This window comes from Trachemys scripta, chromosome 11 (assembly GCF_013100865.1).
Source record: "Trachemys scripta elegans isolate TJP31775 chromosome 11, CAS_Tse_1.0, whole genome shotgun sequence".
In the NCBI taxonomy this organism is placed as follows: domain Eukaryota; kingdom Metazoa; phylum Chordata; order Testudines; family Emydidae; genus Trachemys; species Trachemys scripta.
The window spans coordinates 36,426,045-36,445,209 of NC_048308.1; the positions used below are offsets into that span (position 1 = coordinate 36,426,045).

At 38.9% G+C, this 19,165-nt stretch overlaps 1 protein-coding gene across 3 annotated transcripts in view; it reads left to right on the top strand.

Annotated features, from left to right (window-relative positions):
• Positions 1-18,298, top strand: part of PPIG (peptidylprolyl isomerase G) — a 37,007-nt gene extending 18,709 nt beyond the window's left edge. For all 3 annotated transcript variants that reach the window (XM_034786137.1, XM_034786138.1, XM_034786139.1), the window contains 5 exons: positions 8,812-9,016; positions 10,917-11,084; positions 12,999-13,083; positions 16,568-16,704; positions 17,011-18,298. In XM_034786137.1, coding sequence (XP_034642028.1) covers positions 8,812-9,016; positions 10,917-11,084; positions 12,999-13,083; positions 16,568-16,704; positions 17,011-18,133 — 1,718 coding nt within the window. In that variant the 3' untranslated portion in view covers positions 18,134-18,298. The remainder of the gene's footprint in view (positions 1-8,811; positions 9,017-10,916; positions 11,085-12,998; positions 13,084-16,567; positions 16,705-17,010) is intronic.
• Positions 18,299-19,165: the final 867 nt, after the last annotated feature.

Genomic DNA, 19,165 nt, shown 5'->3' on the forward strand with positions numbered 1-19,165 from the left:
CTACTGCAAGAGGAAATCTATCCCTGTTGTGGGAGATGACTGTATGGCTAAATTGGTTCGCTGAGGGCACAACCAGGACCCTGGTGATGAGCTATGATGACCTGAGTACCTGGAGATGGGAGGAACAGGCTGTCGTCACATCAGCAAAAGGATATTGGCTCAGCTGCAGTCCAAGGCTGAGTGATGGGGCAGAAGAGACCCTTGGAGTCATGGTCAGGAAGAGGCCAGGGAATCCAGATGTGAGGACCAATACCTGGGAGGTGAGCGGAACAGAGTACTACTGGTGGTCGTGGAGGACCAGCAGCAGAGAGGCATCAAACAATGGAGCTATGCAGTACTTTACTGCAGGAGGCAAGAGGGATCATGTGCTATGAAGTGTGGCAGTTACTGGAGCAGACTGCTTCAGGGGAACTGGCATAAAGACAAAAGAAGGGTGGGTGGGTTCCTGGAGAGAGTGACCAAAAATATCTTTGATCATCATCTCCTAGCAAGGGAGGCTGAACTAAAACACTTTGGGCTTAGGACTTGGTGAGGTGGCAATATCCAGGGAAGGAAGGGGGTGAATGGATTACAAGGCTGTATCTGTAAGGACTAGAAATAAATCTGACAAATCTTGGGTTTAGTGGGGAGCTTCAGTGAGTCAGAGGGAATGGCTTGAGTTCCAGTAGGAGTACGGTTTGGGGTTGGAGGGTGTAAAGTTGGGTAAAAATAATTTGGGGGGTAGAGATTGGGTTCTCAGATACTATCAATTGGGTAAAAATAAGGGGATTGTATTTTAGGGTACTATCATGGGTGATAGAAGTACTGTGTGGAGGAGGGGAATTGTGCTTCTGCAGAGAAGTGATAAATCTGGGGTATGGGTGAAGGGAATTAAGGATTGCTTGGTTACGTGATTGTTGGGCTAATTTACTTTGGGCATAACTGGAAGGCTGTCTCTGAGGGACAGTGCAGAGAGCAAAGAGCATGATGTAAGTGACAGAAGGCTAAAACAGAAGCTATAACTTGGAGTTCGATAGGTTTCTCACCAAGGTGAGGGGGATATATTACCAATCTTTTCTCCCCTTTGACACCTCAGAGAAATTAGTAATAAAGAAATCTATAACATGGGGGGAAAAAAGGGAAATAAATAGTAATCGATATAAATTAGACGTTAAGTATAAAAAATTGATAAAGGAAACTAAAGACAAAGGGGCAAAAATCATGGCTGGTAGGGCTAAGACGATAAGGAGTTTTTAAAAATATTAGGAACAAAAAAAATCCTAGTAATGGTATAGGCCCATTACTACATGGAGATAGTGACATTGTTAATAATGGTGCAAAAGGGGCAGAAGTATTCAATAAATATTCCTTTTCTGTATTTGGAAAGACTTGTATCACATGAGGATGATGAAGTACTTTCTAGTTCATTAGTAACTAAGGAGGATGTCGTCATTTGCTAAGGATAACTATTTTTAAATCATCAGGACTGGATAACTTTCAGCCAATTGCAAGTGTTGGCTGAGGAGATCTTTGGCCCACTGATATTAATTGTTGTTAAATCTTGGAATACCAGGGAAATTCCAGAAGTCTGGAAGAGTGCTAATATTGTGTCACTATTCAAAAAGAGCAAGTGGTATGATCTGGGTAACTATAGGTCAGTTAGTCTAACATCAGTCTCAGGCAAAACAACAGAAAAGCTGGTATAAGATTCAACTGTTAACAAATAGGAATATTAATGCCAGTGAGCATGGTTTTGTGGAAACTAGGTCTTATCAAACAAATCTGATTTAATTCTTTTACATTACAAGTTTGGTTGATAAAGATAACTTTAGATGTAATATATGTAGACTTTTGTAAGGTATTTAATTTAGTACCGCATGATATTCTGATTAAAAAATTAGCATTATATGATAAATAAGTGGCTAACTGACATCTCAAAGTAGTTGTCAGTAGGAAATAATCATTAAATAGGAGTGTTTCTAGTGGAGTTTTGCAGAGATCAGCACTAGGCTTGATGTTCAGTATTTTCATCAATGTTCTGAAAATAAATATAAAAATTTAAATTTTGCAGATGACACAAAGATTGGTGGAATGGTTAATACAGTCATACAGAGTGATTTGGATCATGTGGTGAACTGGGCCCATTCAAACAAATTGCAGTTTAAGATATCCAAATGCAAAGTTACACAGTAGGGAATAAGGAACCTACAGAATGGTGGACTTTATCCTGGAAAGCAGATTTAGGGATCATAGGGTACAAGTGACTGAACATGAGTTCCCCATGTGATGCTGTGGCAAAAAGGACTATTGTGATTCTTAAGATATATGAACAGGGGAGCAGTAAGTAGGGTGATGATTTTCATTGGTGAGAGACACTAGAATGCTATGTCCAGTTCTGGTATCCTTTTAAAAATGTGAACGTTGAAAAAATTGGAGAAGGTGCAATACAGAAATGATTCAGGGACTAGAGAAAATGCCTTGCAGTCAGAGACTGAGAGCACAATCTGTTTAGCTTACCAAAAAAGAAGATTTGGTGGTTACTTGATTAGTGTGTAAGTACCTTAATGGAAAGAAAATACTGGTACTAGTATGCTCTTTAATCTAGTGGAGAAAGGCATAACAAGAACCCAGTGACTGAATGTTGAAGCCAGACAAATTAAAATTGGAAGTTGGACATGAATCACCATGAAGGTGATTAACCCTTTGAACAAACTACTAAAGGAAGTGGTGAATTCTTCACCTCTTGATGTCTTGAACTCAAGACTTGGAAGCTTTTCTGGAAAATATGCTTTAGCCAAACACAAGTCACTGGGCTCAATACAGGAAATGTAGTGGCCTATGGTATCCAGGAGGACAGACTATATGATCTGGTGGTCTTTTCTGGCCTGAGCTTTATGAATCTGAGTTAAGTCTGACTGTTGGGCCAGATGCTGTCTCCCATTCAAGCCCAATACTCTGTGGTGTCATAAGAGTGGCTACATTTCATAAGAGGTTTGAAGTGTGGAGAGTGGACAGCTATGCCATTTGGCTATGATTTATGAAGTCTGACAAGTTCTGGACAATGTGGGCTGGGGAGGAAGGGGCCTGTTTTGAACATATTTATAGGCTGAAATTTTATAAGAAAAAGAATGGAGAGAAATAACATCTGGCTGTCAGCCTAAGTCCTCTTTCTTTTATAGTAAACCCTGACAGTGAATTCCCAGCTGTGGCCTGTAATTGACTGGGGGCAAGCTTGTCCTGGTATTCAAGAAGTCATATTTGCCATTGGACGTAAACGATCATGTGTTTGCAGAAAATCCTTGCCATTCTTTATGTTCACTTTGCACAGGAATTTCACAGCGCTCCATGTTCTTCCTCTTCCACAAATATGTCAGCCATTGAAGTAAGCTTACAACAGTTGCTTGTATTCTACATTCTGCTCTTTTCAAGTAGACAGTCTACCCTGGAGAGTTCCTTACCTTCAATTCCCACTTATTTAGTAGTCAGTTTGAAGTAGCAAACTTTAGTACAGATCTAAACTTGCCACAGAGTTGGAAATAAAACTGCATCCCAAATTGGTTTTGACAAGCTCTAGACAATATTATCACAGGAAAGGGGAACTGCAGAACTTGACTTCACCCTTTCTTTCATTCTGTACACAGACATTTCTTAATTGGGGCTTGGAGCCATCTTGTTTCAGTCAAGTTTAGATAGGAAGAAATGCAGTGATGTTTCCCAGGAGGATGTTGTCCTGAGTGGAGAGAAAGTCAAGTTCTTCGATGTTTGGGAAGAATATGAAAGTAGAGTACCTTAACTCTTTCTTAAGAGTTAGTTCAGAGCTAACTGAATGGACTGTTATCTGTTGGCTGTTCAGCAGAGTATGTGGTGATGCCTCTGTTTGTGTACAGCAAAGGAAGAGTGGACATTTCATACGAGACTCCTTTTCATGGAATGCCTTTGGAAACGATTAATTTTCCATCATGTTCACTGGACAGATACACAAATTTTGTATTTGTACAACAAATAATTTACTAAGTTGACATTCTATACAAACTATAAATAAGCCTCTTATGCAAAAGCTTGAGAAAATAGACTTTATGCCTTGTTCTTCTGTATTGGACCAACAATGAAAGCAGATGATAGAGTAGAGGCCTCTCCATTGAAAACATTCTGCCAGCAGCTATAGGGATGCTTAACAAGCTTGTCAGCTGATGTCAATTGCCATGGTAGTGCATAACTAAAGAAATGGTCTCAGATGGTTAAGAGCCAAACCATATATGCCTTCTAAGAGAGAACTCTTCACTTTGAATTGGGCCCGGAAGTGAACGGGAAGCTAACACAGTCTATGGAGCACTGATGTAGTGTCTGTGGCCAACCGTAGTAGGCAGTCAGGCCTTTGCAATCTATACCAGCTGAAACTTCCAAGTGAGAATATTGAGAACATTATGCTGATCCATTCTGTAGGTCACAAAGGTATGAATAATTGTGAAGTTGTGTAAAACTGAAAAGTGATTACAGTTGTTTTAGGTGCGGTTGAGGAAAGACACTTTTGGCCAGTGTGCCATCTGGGGCTCAAAAAAGTACCCATAAATGTTTAGGATGAACAAATTCAGGGGCAAAATACCATGCCCGTCAGCTGCTCTAGAAGCTTCTCTGCAATGAATAGCCACCTCATTGCTGTCTGGATTCAGCTTTGCCAGCTTGCTGCCATTCAAGTCACTGTCTCAGCCAGGCACTGGAAAAGCAAAGAGAGCACCCAGTCTGCCTGCAATGAAAAAAATAGTTGCATTTCACCAGTGTACATGTAGCACCTCAATATAAATTCCTCTAGAAAGCAATTGGACCTGCAGAATTCCTCTGGAAAGCCATTGGACCAGCAAACCAACATCACCATCTGGTATTTCTCTGAAAAAGCAGAACTGCTTCAGAACTGTTTCAGTGATCTTATCTGCCCACCCAGACAGCTTTTGAAATTGTTGCTTCCATCACTAGAGGGCAATCAAAGAGTGAGCCAAATATATCCAATCAGAAATTGTATTGACAGGGAACAAAGAAAATCTGAGGACTTCACATACTGTCTCATTACTGAATGCTCAATAACTTTATCCAGAAAAGGCATATTTGAGACAAGGTGGTAGTAAGTGTTTAGATGAAGGGATGGTTATCAGTAGCCTAATTATTGCTCATATGAGAAACACTGGCATCTTGCCCTCCATTAGAAAGAATTAACACACACTGCCAACATCAAACACAGTGTTTGCCTACTTGATCTTGCTAGCCATGAGGGACATGTGTCCAACTTGCAAACAACCTGAAGTTCCCCCAGCACATCAAGAGTATGTGATGGAAGTTGGCTGAAACTCAACCAGAGATGATGTGGATGTTTCGCCTTCCAGATGTGGATCTGTCCCCACTGATTTGGTTATTCCAGTCCAGATCAGAACAGACTTTTCTGTGATAACATTAAAAAAACTTAATGTAGTGAGAAATACTAACCTCTGATTACAGGTGATGCATCAATACTGGAGAAGTAAGTTGCCTTTGCTTCCATACTGGAATCATACTGGATTCTATATACACTTTTTGCAGTTGATCATTGTTGGGATACAGCTACCTCCAACTCTTATGATCTGTCAGGATGGTGTAATAATAACTGGAAAGCAAATGGCAATCCTGTCTTAGCTACTGGTTGAATAATCCACTGACTGTACAACCTTTAGGCCTAATACATGTGAAACTGAATTGGATCAGAGAGATTTGTTCTCTCTGTGTATTATTGTCTTGCAGGTCCCCAAAATGACACCTTTTCAAAAACAAGTGTGCTGTTGGCTTGGCTTACCCTTCAGTTTAATGGATGAGGAAAGGGGGAGTAACTGTTCTCTTTATATCCTCTCCTTTGGGTAGAAGAGATAGTTAGCATAGATAAATGACTGGGTAGGAGACTATAGATGTGAATATCTGAATTGTATTAATTTCTTCGTCCATTTTTATAACGTTATCGCCTCTTTTATTAAAAAAAACAGCCCAGCTTGAGGGCTGAATATGGCAACCCCTGCTCTGGCCACTTTATATCTGTGACTATGATCATGGAACTTAATTTCTGACTCAGTCAAAAGACAGACATTTTATTAATGATAGCTGAGTGGTTTGACGGACCTAAAGTTGTTAATAATTTCCAGAATGAATACACTGCTCCCTGAATTAGCAGTTTATACCTCTCTAAGGGGGATTTCCAGGTATACACTATTCAAGAGAAGCTCTTCACCTCCTCTAGCTCTGTACATAGAGGTCAGTCCTCTCCTTCTGACCAGTGTCTAGTGGTTCTACTTGAAATATGGAATTAACTGAGTTCCCATTTCATTTTCAAAATAATTAGTATATAACTTCCAGTACGTGGATTGAGTTAAAAGGTTGAACACAGTAAACCCACTCGTTGTTCTTTAAGTTCTCTGAATACACAAAAGCTTCATGTTGTCTGGGGCTGCCAATAGAGATCTCTGCTGGAGTGGAGTTTCTCTGCAACTTCACTTCTGCAGAATTAAGGAGCTTCACAAGAAAGAAGTTGGTTGTCAGCCTTCAGTTATTTGGAGCTGTTGAGGGGCTCGCTTCTGTTGAACTGTAGCACTCTAGTCGTTTCAACCTCCATGGGTTTGTAAATCTGCAGTGAAGAAAATTGAGGCTATATTTTATGGAATTGTGGCCATTTTTCTGAATAACAGCTACTCCAACATATTAGCTCAATATTCATTTTATAACCAGATTTTATTCCACAGCAGCTAGGTACGGATTACACCTCTCTGCATTATCAAAGCCCCTGTGCTCGACTCACCTCGGTGGCTTCTTTTGGTGCTCTTTCTCATGGTTTTTTCCAGAGGAGGCAATGTTTTAGTTTGCAGCTTCAGAGGGGATTCACTGAGTTGGTGTACATCCCAACCATGCCTTCTTCTGAGGTAGCAGCATCCACTTTCCAGCTGTACTGACTTCCTGTGCCCACATTTTTGTGCTCCTGCCTCCCTCTTTGCAAACAATCCTGCCTTAGAAGGAAGTTTGAGGCTGCTTTTTGCCACTATAACTTGTACCAATCAGACATTCCATTTTCTGTACATTGGGGTATGCCAGCTGAAATCAGCATAAACCAGTAGTGAAACTGATTCATTAACTTCTAAGATAGCTCCCAATAACTGTTTAAGTAGACGAACATGATCCCAGCTGGGAGTCCTATTCAAATTTAAAATCCTTATTTGACTCTGAAGTCTGTTTTTAAGATCATAACAAACTTTCTGCTTAAATGCAGTTTTCTACAGACACAATGGGGGTTCTTTTCACTTTTAAAAAATTTTCTGTTGGCATTTCTTGTCTTCTCTAGTGCCTGAGATTGAGCCTTTTGCCATACAAAACTGCCCTATAGCCAGTGATGTTTTTCTTTGCCCGGGGGTGGGGGTGGGGGAAAGAGAGAGAATAAAACTTAAAACTAATTGCATTAGCCAACTATAATGATGTTCCAGAGTCTGAAAATATCCTACAACTCCCCTATTTTGACACTGTTTTGGAGAGGTGGGGGCGAGTCTGGCTGGAGAATAGCTTGGATTGAATTGATTAATATATCTAGTTGAGACATCCTTTTTATTTTACTTGATTGATGAAAGGATGAAATACATTATATTGTTTTAAAATTGTCTTTTACACTACTACTTTTGCCATCATCAGTTCCTTTTTAATGAGACCTGCTTCACATACTGTCAAAGTTAAGAAATTAGGTTCTCAATCCAGGTCCTAATGGACTTGATATCTGCCTCCAAAAGTGGCACCGAACTCCTTTTCATTAGAGGCCAAGGATATGATAAGACATAGAAACTGCCATACAATATCAGATTAATGGTCCATCGAGCCCAGTATCTTTTCATGGACTGTTGAGGAAGATGCAAGGAACTTTGGGGGGAGGGATAGCTCAGTGGTTTGAGCATTGGCCTGCTAAACCCAGGGTTGTGAGTTCAATCCTTGAGGGGGCCACTTAGGAATCTGGGGCAAAAATCAGTACTTGGTCCTGCTAGTGAAGGCAGGGGGATGGACTCAATGACCTTTCAAGGTCCCTTCCAGTTCTAGGAGATAGGATCTCTCCATTAATTTATCTTATTATTTATTTTATTTTATAGTGGATAATTGTCGAAAAACCTACCCATAGTGGAGGCTTCTTCCTAACCTGAGGCAATTAGTAGTTGGCTTGCACCATCCTACTTCTTGGCATATTTTTGTAGAAAAATGATGAGTGCTCAGGGTCACTTCTATTTTCTGAGCTCAGTTTCACTTAAGAAGAATTATCTTTTTCTTGGGTCTTCCCCAATCTGTGGTATTTCATGCTGAGCTAGCTGCTAAGTGACACATTGGATAAGCCTAGGTCATGTGCTGCTGCTGTCAAACTGGTTTAATTGGGTTTCAATAGAATAGATTGTCTGAGATCACGTTAATACCGGAAATTAGAGAACAAATTCCTGATAAGACTTTTCATTCTGTTATACTTTTAATGCAAGATTGTTTCTAAAAAGAAGTAATATTTTAGTACAATTAAAGTGCTATGCGTTACGGAGAGTTCAAAGTTGGTAAGGAAATTTTCCTTTGTAATTAAAATAAATGGACTATTATGTGTTTTTAAAATTTCTCCATTATTTGTATGACAAAAATATTTTCCCCCAAATCTTTATTATGTATTTACCATAATGACTTTAGTTACAAGATAAAGTATTGTGTCAGAATTATTTAGGAAGTTCGGGAGATATTAGATAGAATTGTCTATTCTGAGCTTTCAATGGAACTGTTTGACATCTAAATGTATGTCTTTGTAACTTTGATTTATAGCCAAGAAAGAAGAGAGAAAAAGACACAAGTCCTCCTCCTCATCCAGTGATTCAGAAAGTTCAAGTGATTCAAAATCTTCCTCTGATTCATCATCTGATTCTGAAAGTGCTTCTGAAGAGAAACCTAAGAAGAGAAAAAAGAAACACAAGAAAAATTCTAGAAAACATAAGAAGGAAAAGAAAAAGAGAAAGAAAAGTAAGAAAAGGTAGGATTATTTTGCTATTCTAAAAGACATTTGGAACCAGTCCATATTACTTTTTGTTAAAAATTTAAATGTTAAACTTAATATATGTTAGTACATATGGTGTAGGAAAAATAAATGTTTTCAGCTAGCTACTTTCTTGTTTTGGTGTTGATGTAGGAAATTTCTGTGAATAAGATCATTTCAATTTTTGCACATATATAATTCAATTCTTTGGTACATGCCTGTTTGAACTTGCACCAGTTAGGTCTGTGAGGATTGCAGGATCCTTGATTCTATTTTGTTTTGTTTTTGTAAACGACTTCAGTTTTCCTGCTTTAGTACTATACATTATTACCACTTTATGTAACAAGAGCCACTTGTGTAGTTTGGATTGAGATTTTCATGTGTTGATTTGTAAAATTGCACATTGTAAAGTTAATGCCTTGACTCATTTTTATATTCATGAATTTGAATTAATTTATACACAGTGAGACTTTTATAATGTATGAGGAGGAGAATTCAGGTCTAAAATGAACAAAATTAAAGCTCAAACATATTAACACCTTAATTTACTGATGTGTAACTTGTAATAACTTCTCAAAAATCGGGTGCCGAAGTTAAACCTGTCTGGTGCTTTTGAAAATTTTGCCCAAGCACACCAAAGTCTCCTTAAAAGGCAATGTAACTTTAGGCTCCTAAGTCACTTGGCTGCTTCTGAAAATGTTACCCCCAGTTTACTACAGTATTCCCATGCAAAAATCTGACTTAGAGGTAAAGTTGTTGTACAAGTGTGTTTTCTTTCAGCGCAACCACTAAGAATCAAGGAAATCCTCTGTTACAGCAGTACTATTCTTCAGACCAGCCTCAGCTTCATGTATCTTACCATCTAAACGCACTCACCTTTCTCATGCTCCCTTTAGATTCTGACAAATAATCATACAATTCCTCGCAGTTTTACATTCAAACACACAATCTGAACATGATCCTTTTTTATATAAATTTTCCAAACTGTTTCTTCTAAAGTAGAGTTGGCCGAAACTTTCAATTTGTGAGAAATTTTGGTATTTGGAAATCTGATTTCATTCAAAGTCAGGCAGCCCATGGAGTCAGCTGGCTCAGGAGTCTGGAAGCCCTGGGGTTCCCAGCCCAGGGCAACCTGCATTGCGTGCCTGCCCTAGAGTCACAGACCCTGGAAGCCCATACCAGGACCTCCAGGTTCCCGTCTCTGTGGCAGGGACCCTGGAAGGGCTATGAACCAAGGTTCTCAGGGTTTTCATGCTTGTGGCTGCGGAGCTAGGAGCTGGACTCCTGGGGCTTCCATGCTCCCAGTTCCACAGAAGGGAGCCTGGAAGCCCTGGCATGGCAGGGCTGCGCTCAGAGCAGCAAACCATGGATGCTCAGGCTCCCCAGAAAATTTACAACCAGTTCTAATCTAAAGATACAATATAAGTATATTCAGCAATGCACTGTATGTATTAAAAAAACATTGGTTAAAAATCTTTTATAATGTCAGTTAGGAATACGTACATAATAAACATCTCTGAGTGAAGACCTCATGGGAGCAAAATGGCTGCTGTTTTTGAAGCCTTAGCCTTTGTTTTATATATGTAAATACTTTCAAATATCTGTAAGTGCTTGGGTTGATAACTTTCAGATTTTTGTGCCTTAGCTAGATTTTTTTTTTATTATTATTACAAAGACCATTAAGTATAACCTGCAGAACTCAGACCTTTTTTAAATTGCTCTGATGACCAAGTAAATAATTCCTCTTTTTTTTTCTATGTGTATCTTCAGTTGACAAAGCTTCTAAAGTACTTAAGTATAGACAGGTTGAGAGGCCTTTCCTAGAAAGCCCAAATCTAAAGTACACAAATATTTAAAACTGAAGCATTGATAGCTTTTTGTTTGTGTATAAATAAAGCTCATCCAGTGAAAGTGAAGATGAAAACCCTGAAGCACAGCCATTGTCTACTGTCCGTCCTGAAGAGATCCCTCCTGTACCAGAAAACAGGTTCCTCATGAGAAAAAGTCCTCCTAAAATAGATGAAAAAGAAAAAGAACGGAAGAGCAGGGAGAAGGAAAGAGAGAGGTAAGCTTACATGTGTTTGAGTGGAACTGCACACTGACAATGGTGTGATCAAGTCAGTACTTTTAGATTCATAGGTGAAGTCCAGGTTTCCCATGTGGTGTTTAACCACTGGCACGTTATGAGCAGTGGCACTTCAGATTTCATAAAATGTGCTTGTTTGTAAGGGTGAGTAGTGTGGATATTACAATGATACATTTTAAGGGAATTTTACAAGGAAAATAAATGTAAGAAGGAATGGAGAAAATTTGAGCACTGACGTACAAATATAGTTTCCACTTGAGATGGCTGGCTCTGGGGACTTACAAACAGTATATGGAGCCTTTCACTTCAAGGGTAGATCACTGCTTTAGTATCAAGGGTTGTATGCAGCATAGTTGTAGTCGTGTTGGTCCCAGGAAATTAGAGAGACAAGGTGGGTGAGGTAATAACTTTTATTGGACCAACTTCTCTTAGTGAGAGAGAGAAGCTTTTGTGCCACACACAGTTCTTGAGACCTTTCCCAGATCTGAAGGAGAGCTCAGTATGGCTCCATGCTTCTCACTCCACCAGAAGTTGGTCCAGTAAAAGATATTTCCTCACATGCCTTGACTCATTAGTATCAAGTGGAAATTCAGCACCATATTACAGTTTAGTGGCTCTCATGAAATACACCACTACCTCGATATAACGCGACCTGATATAACACAAATTCGGATATAACGCGGTAAAACAGTGCTCCGGGAGGGCAGGCCTGCGCACTCCGGTGGATCAAAGTTAGTTCAATATAATGTGGTTTCACCTATAACGCGGTAAGATTTTTTTGGCTCCCGAGGACAGCGTTATATCGAGGTAGAGGTGTATTATGTTTCTCAATTCAGTTTCTGATGAACCACCTTAAATTGGACACTGATTCTTTGTGCCATACCCTATCAGACCAATAGTTAATATTTTCTAGTATCTTATTACTGACTATAGCCAGTACAGAAATTTCTGAGACAAGTGCAAGAAACATTATAATGGATAGTTATGAAATAAACTGCCCATATAGGAAATGTAGTCCTGACCACATGCAGTTAGTGGTTTACTTTACAGAGATTTATATTCCCTGTACTAAACAAGATAAAAAGTGTATCTGTTGTTCTTGATATATGTGTATGATTCTCTTACTGTGCTCTTGTCCTCAATATTATTTTTTGGGGGGGAATTCCATTGGATCAGGCAGATGAATCTCAGCCTTATAAGTTCTCTCTCCAGATCAAGGTTGGAGCACACTGGTCAGTTAGCGTAGTCAATCTTGTACAGCACAAGCCATGATGGTACAATACCTATCCTGAGGCTAAACAGAGTTATTCACTCCTTATGGCTGTCCCTGGAACATTTCACAAGCTGTAATTCCACTGCAAATTATTATTTATTTTTTGCAGCACCTGAAGGAGTGCTTAGACACCTCGGAGAAACATTTAAAGAGACCAGGTTCCTATCCTTAAGAACTTAGATGGAACAAATTTAGGCAGAAGGATGAACGATAGGAATGAGGAAGGGCCAGGCTTATATTATGATGAGGCAGTGACTTGGTTTTGGCATGTACATGTATTGAGATGTTCCTATACCAAGTTTTTTCCAAAAATATGTAAGGGAACACTTCTTCTCCCATCTGCCCCTAAAAGGATTTTTTAAAACGTTGTATGCCTTTTTTATACTATGAATAGGATGATCATATTTAAAGTAGTGAAGTGATGACCATTAGTAGTTATGTGAACTGGCTGGAGAGTGAGAATTATTCTTTATTTTCATTTGGGCTGATATTCTTTTAATTTGCAAAAGAACCACTCCAAAATAGTAGTGGAGTCTGTCTAAATGATCTTTTCCTGTCTTTCTCCCTCCACAATTTTTAAAACAATGTAATAGACAGCATCAGTTCTCTTCATTTTTTAGTAATCCATCAAATTCCCAGTCGTCATACCAGAGAAGGCTTTTAGTGACCAGATCTGGAAGGAAAATAAAAGGAAGAGGACCAAGGGTAAGTTTAAACAAAGAAACAGAAACAAACAAACAAACAAAACCAACCTTGGTATATGGTGATCATTTGCACTTTTATAGCACATATCTGAGGATCTCAAAGCAATTTCACATCCCTCTTGGGGGAGAGGAAGGGCAGTATTATGCCCATTTTACAGATTGGCAGAGTAAGGCATTGAAGTTAAGTGATTTGATCATATAATGAGACCGTAATAGGGTTGGGTATAGAACCCAGCAGTTCTGACTCCACTCCTCCTGGTCTGTGCACTAGCCAGTATTGCTCACTAAATACATTTAAAAGAAAATTGATTTTTATAGTTGAAGTTTTTAAACGAAAACTACATCTGTTTTGCTTACCCAAATTACTTGAAAGTTCAAAAGCTCGAGGTGTTAATCATTTGGAATAAACTGTAAAATCTTAAATACCACTGGCAAAATCTGAGTTTACCAGTGGTCCCATGAAAAAGTAACATTAATTTGTCATGTTCAGTGTTGGAGTTTGGTGGAAGAGATTGGTAAACATTTTCCAAATTGCATTAATATTGGTTTGAGAAATAGTGTTTAGTTGTAATAGGTCTCCTACTCTGAATTTCATACCTGGATGCATGACAGGTAAAATTGCGTGTAGCTCAAAGCTCTGAGTTGTTGAGCCACCAACTGCTAGGAAGTGCATGCCTTCCTGCCTGATTATTCCAGTGTCCAGCAACTCCACTCCTCTGCTCATTTGGAAAAATCTACTTTTGATATATATAAAAGTAACAAAGCCCAAACTATCTCCAGCTCTGAGGGAAAAGTGAGTGATAATTTTATCTGTATAAATCTTCAGAAAAACAGTAAGCAGTATTCTTCAAAGGATCCAGTGTACAACAAAATTCCCCTTTATAGAGAACAGAAAACTCTAGGAATGTATCTGGAACGATTTTTAATATTAAAAAAAAAAAAAAAAAAAAAAAAAAAAGTTACTGACAGGCACCAGCAGAAAACATGACTCAGAAAAACAACCTACTTCCATCAAGTGCTGACATGTCAGGTGCCAGAGATTCAGAATAGGGATCTGTAATAACAATAATCCTAAATAACAAAATTCCAAGTAAATTATTTTCTCATGATTAAATTTGAATAAAGTTCACTGAAGTTAGATTGTTAAATCAGGTGGGGGGTTTCTGTTTTACTCTACTGTGACAATGAGGCAGCATCTATACTAGGGGAAATGCAGAAAAAACATTCCCACTGATACTAATCCTAGATCCTGGATTTGTGGGAGCTCAAATATAGATTCAGAATCAATGGCTGAATCCATTTTTATCATCATTTCAGCTGAAAGCAAGCCTAATTGCTTGTATGGTAAAAATGATGGTAAAAAGCAGGCCAGAACCTGAGACCTTATCCACTTAATGGTATGTTGGGGTGACTTCTGAGACCTTATCCACTCAGTAGCCCCCGAGACCCTATCCACTTGGGTCCCACAAACTCAGCTCGACTCTGAACTCTTCACTGAGGTTTCTTTATTGGCATACAATCAAACTACACTTGAATTGATCAGGCTCAAGTGTAGGGGATGGGTACAGGGCATACCACACATCTAAAGTTCACAGCAAACTTCTTCTTTTATGTACATTCACACATTACATTGTGTTTTCTATATGTTGCATCCATGCGTTTTGGGATTGGTTTAGTCACTTTGTAGGAACCAATTCCTGTACAGCATGCTCTGCTCATGCATGACTTACTCTTTACCTCATCTTATGTTCCAGGTTTATCTTGGCCATTGTAAATGGTTTCCTGAGTGTTGCCCTTTATCTTTGCTAGTACAAACATTCTATCTCTTAGCCTACTGACCCATTTACCTATCTTAGCTAGTACAAACATTCTGTTTCCAGCCTGCTGATCCACTCACCTCCCTAATTCTGTCTTTCAAGAAATGAGGCCTCACCCATGTCCAGTTACTCATGTCAGGCCTGGCCTACAATGATGAACATTTGCAATAACCCTTAAATTTTAAAGCTAATGGTAAAATTTTTGTAAACTATTGCTCTAGTGATGCTTTGCAAAATGTTACGGGGAGTTTTCATTGCAGGACAAGGGTGAGCAGTATTCATCCTGATGAAAAAAGTTCTTTAAACTTGATTTAATATCTAAAAGATTTTCAGGTTCAAGCCCAACAATTCTCTTTCAAAGAATTATAATACCTGGCTCTTACATAAAACTTATTTAAGGTCTTTTGGAATTTCTGAGACTGCAGTGTGGATATTTGATCAACCATTTGGGGTATCTATTTTAACTGAATATAAAATGTAAGTGTATTATTTTTGTATTTCTATAGTGCCTAGGAGCCCTAGTCATTCAGTACATAATTTTCAAGTGCTTGTGTGTTCGTTTGTTTCCAAATATGGCTCAGATTGCATTCCTTCCAGAACTCTCTCTATGCTGAGTATATATTTGAAAATAAAGCCAACTTTGAGTTACTTGAATGCAGTAAACCAAATTAGACATTTTTACTAAAAAATGCCCCCAAAACCCCTCCCTTCCTCTCTCCACCCCCTGCACTCTCAACTCCAAAAAAGCATTTTGCTCAAACTTGCAAAGAAAGCTGCTTCTTGGCCCAGAGAGTAAGCACAAGAAATATATGGGGGGGAAAATACATATATTTTGAGGATGCTATTAGTGAGTGAAAATGGGGATTTAAAATGAAATGGTTCTTTAACCTTTTATGTTCGTGAAAGACCTTAATAAAGTGCTGGAAGGCTGAATTGATTTTCAGGAGGGAAATATTCTAGTTTACAAAGGGTGGTAGATTTGAACCAAGATACTTTGCACATCAGAATTCAATAGCACAATGCAACAAAAAATGTGGTTGAGACCACTTTGCAAGTTTTTATATTTCTTCACTAACTGTTTTTTTCAGATAATGTTATACAGGTGTTAACCTTTAGTTTCAGTGCTTTTAATATGAAGTTTGACTGCAGTCCAGAGGTGAGATTCTCCCCTACTTGCTGGTAATGGGACCGGAGCAATGTAAAGTGGCTCTAAAAGCCCTGGATCCAGTCAAGGGAGAGTAACTGAGGAAGACAGCTGCAGACTATCTTCTGAGGATTCCCCCCACCTTAAACCCTAGTAGTGGGGATGGGAGGGGCATGTCAGATATAGGAGAATCCTGTAGCCTGAGTCAGCTATGCGAATTGTCAGTTACTGTAAGTTGTGGAGCAGTCCATTGGCAGACTGTGGGAGGAATGTTGTAAATTATACCAGCTCTCAGAATTGATTTATGCTAGCAACCAGTCTGGCCTCCAGAGCAGTCCAGAATGTAGGTGACGTAAAGATGACATAAATCCACTGTTGCGTCTTTTTCTGCTGGGCTGAGTTCTGTGCTGCATTTCTGGTAGGTGCAACTCAGAATCTCACCCCAGATGTATGACACATCTTGCCTACTGTGGAATGTTAAACTCTGTTATATCTAACAGTCTTTCTTTTTTTGCCTTCTCAAGCGCTATCGGACGCCTTCCAGATCCAGGTCAAGGGATCGCTTCAGACGCAGTGAGACTCCTCCACATTGGAGGCAGGAAATGCAAAGAGCTCAAAGAATGAGAGTTTCCAGTGGAGAAAGATGGATAAAGGGAGATAAGTAAGACACTGTTTTTTCCTATATACATTGGAATTTCTGTCTAGAATACAGTGGTGCCTATTTTCTCATCTGTTGTATCACAGTGAATTTTTTTTATTCCCAGAATATGTGATTTTGGCGTAGTTATCTCGTTGCTATCTTTGCTCTATCCCTTTTAAAGCACCCCTCTTTATGGTTATGGTAGCTGTGTAGCCATTAATGTAGATGTCATAATACAAATTAAACTTCATGCAATGATTAACAGTTTCAGTAGTGAAGTTATTTTTGTTCAAAAGATTTAAAAATAAATATTTTTCTTTCTCCAAGGGGTGAAGTAAATGAAAACAAGAAAGATGCTCAAAAAAGCCCTGGGAGAGGAAAGGAGAGAAAAGCATCAGACCACAGACAAGTCTCTGAGAGCCCAAACAGAAGAGGGGAAAAGGAGAAGAAGACAAAAGACCACAAATCCAGTAGTAAAGACAGGGAGACAAGGAGGAATTCAGAAAAAGACGATAAGCATAATAAAAGCAAGGCCAAGAAAAGAGCTAAATCTAAAAGCCGGAGCAAAAGCAAAGAGAAATCAAAGAGCAGAGAAAGAGACACTAAGCACAACAGACATGAAGAAAAGAGAGTGAGATCAAGAAGCAAAGAGAGGGATCATGAGAGAGGTAAAGACAAGCACCATGATTCTAGAGGGAGAGATAAAGAAAGGAGCAGAAGTAAGGAGAGGTGTAAAAGTGCAGGATCAAAAAGTAATGAACAAGATCACAGTAAAAGCAAAGACAGGGAGAAACATGCAAAATCGAGGAGCAAAGAACGTGAGCAGGCTAAAGGAAAACATAGTTCCAATAGTAAAGCAAGAGAACGAAGCAGAAGCAGAGACAAAGGGAAGAGAGGCAGATCTAGAAGTAAAGACAGAGACCGGAGTAGAAGTAAAGAGCGTTCAAAAAATGAAGATAAAGAAGCAAAAAGAAAAGGAAGATCAAGAAGTAGAGAGAGAAAAGGCACACCAGAAAAATCTAAAGGAAAAGAGAATAGGAGGAGGAGAGACTCAAGGAGCCGTGAAAGAGAAGAAAGTCAAAGCAGAAACAAAGAGAAGTATCCTAACCGAGAAAGTAGAAGTTCACATAAGAAAAATGACTCTGAAAGCCAAAGGAAGAAGCGTTCAAAAAGCCGTGAAAGTAGTAGCCCTGAGACCAATAAAGATAAAAAGGCTAGTAGAGATCATCAGGATAAAAGTCCAGACTCAAAGAGAAGACAAAGCAGTAAGGATAGAGAATTAAAAAAATCATCTACAAACAGGAGTAGGGAAAAAGAGAAGAATAGAGCCTCACTAGAAAAAGAAATTAACCAAAAATCAAAGAGTCAGGAAAGAGACCATGCCCATCGTAAGGATAAAAAGTCTGATCACGAATCAAGTCCTGGAACAGATGAAGACAGACGCGGATGAGCTATGGACTTATTGTTTCCATTCTGTCTCAAAGTTTGAGACATTTTGGGGAACACCTTTTTTTTTAATGTGGACTTCAGTTTGGTCTTTTGATAATCTAAAACCTGGATCATTTGTACTGCTAAAGTTTTAATAAACTTGAAATGAGAAACATTTTATGTGTAATACAGTGTGCTGTGTTTTAACTATTTCATTGCTTGTGTATCCTTTTTGTGTGTTGACAGCCAAGGGAATACCTTCTGTGTTGCATATACATTTTTAATTTATAAACTTGGTTGGCCCATTGCAAACATATGACTGTCTGTAAAGAGGCTTTTTTTGGTTGGGGGCAGGGAGAAGCTTCAAATATATGAAATGTCTTTTGAAGCTAATAGAACTCTGCAAAGCTGTCTGTCACTACAGTGTAATTATATTTCTAATACAGTAGTTAAAAAGCCTAAGGAAATGGATGTGTGTGGGACAGAGAGATTTTGTAATCACAAAGTGAAATAGTTTCATTGAGCCTCCACTCTGCCTGAACTGCTGTCATGTACTGTTGATCAGTATAACAAAATTCATTTCTTCTGTGGGGCAGCCATCTGCCTTTGGGAGCCATCTCTTTGGGAGAAATATTATTTTCATAGAAAGCTTTTTTTTTTTTTTTACAAAAATGCTAATCATTCAATGTGAGTTTTTGTAATCTTCCTTTTTCTGTTTCCTGCTTCCATGTCGCAATTTGTCTTTGAGTGCTACCTTATTTTTATCTTTCCTACTGTGGAAAACCCAACTTTGCATGCAGCAGCTAATTTTTGAGGAAAATCCTGTCCTCGTCCAGTTTAATTGCTGGTTAATGGATTCACAGAGAGTGAGTGATTCCCTAGAATTCACACTGACTGCATTTGCACCTGGGAATGCCTGGTTCCTAATTATGTTTAGTAACCACTGCCTCTCATTAAAAATTGAATAGAAGAGCAGAGCTGTTTGTTAGGGACTGACAATAGTTTTAGCATAGTGAGCAGTGATGAGTCATCTTGGTTTCTGTAGCCTAAAAGC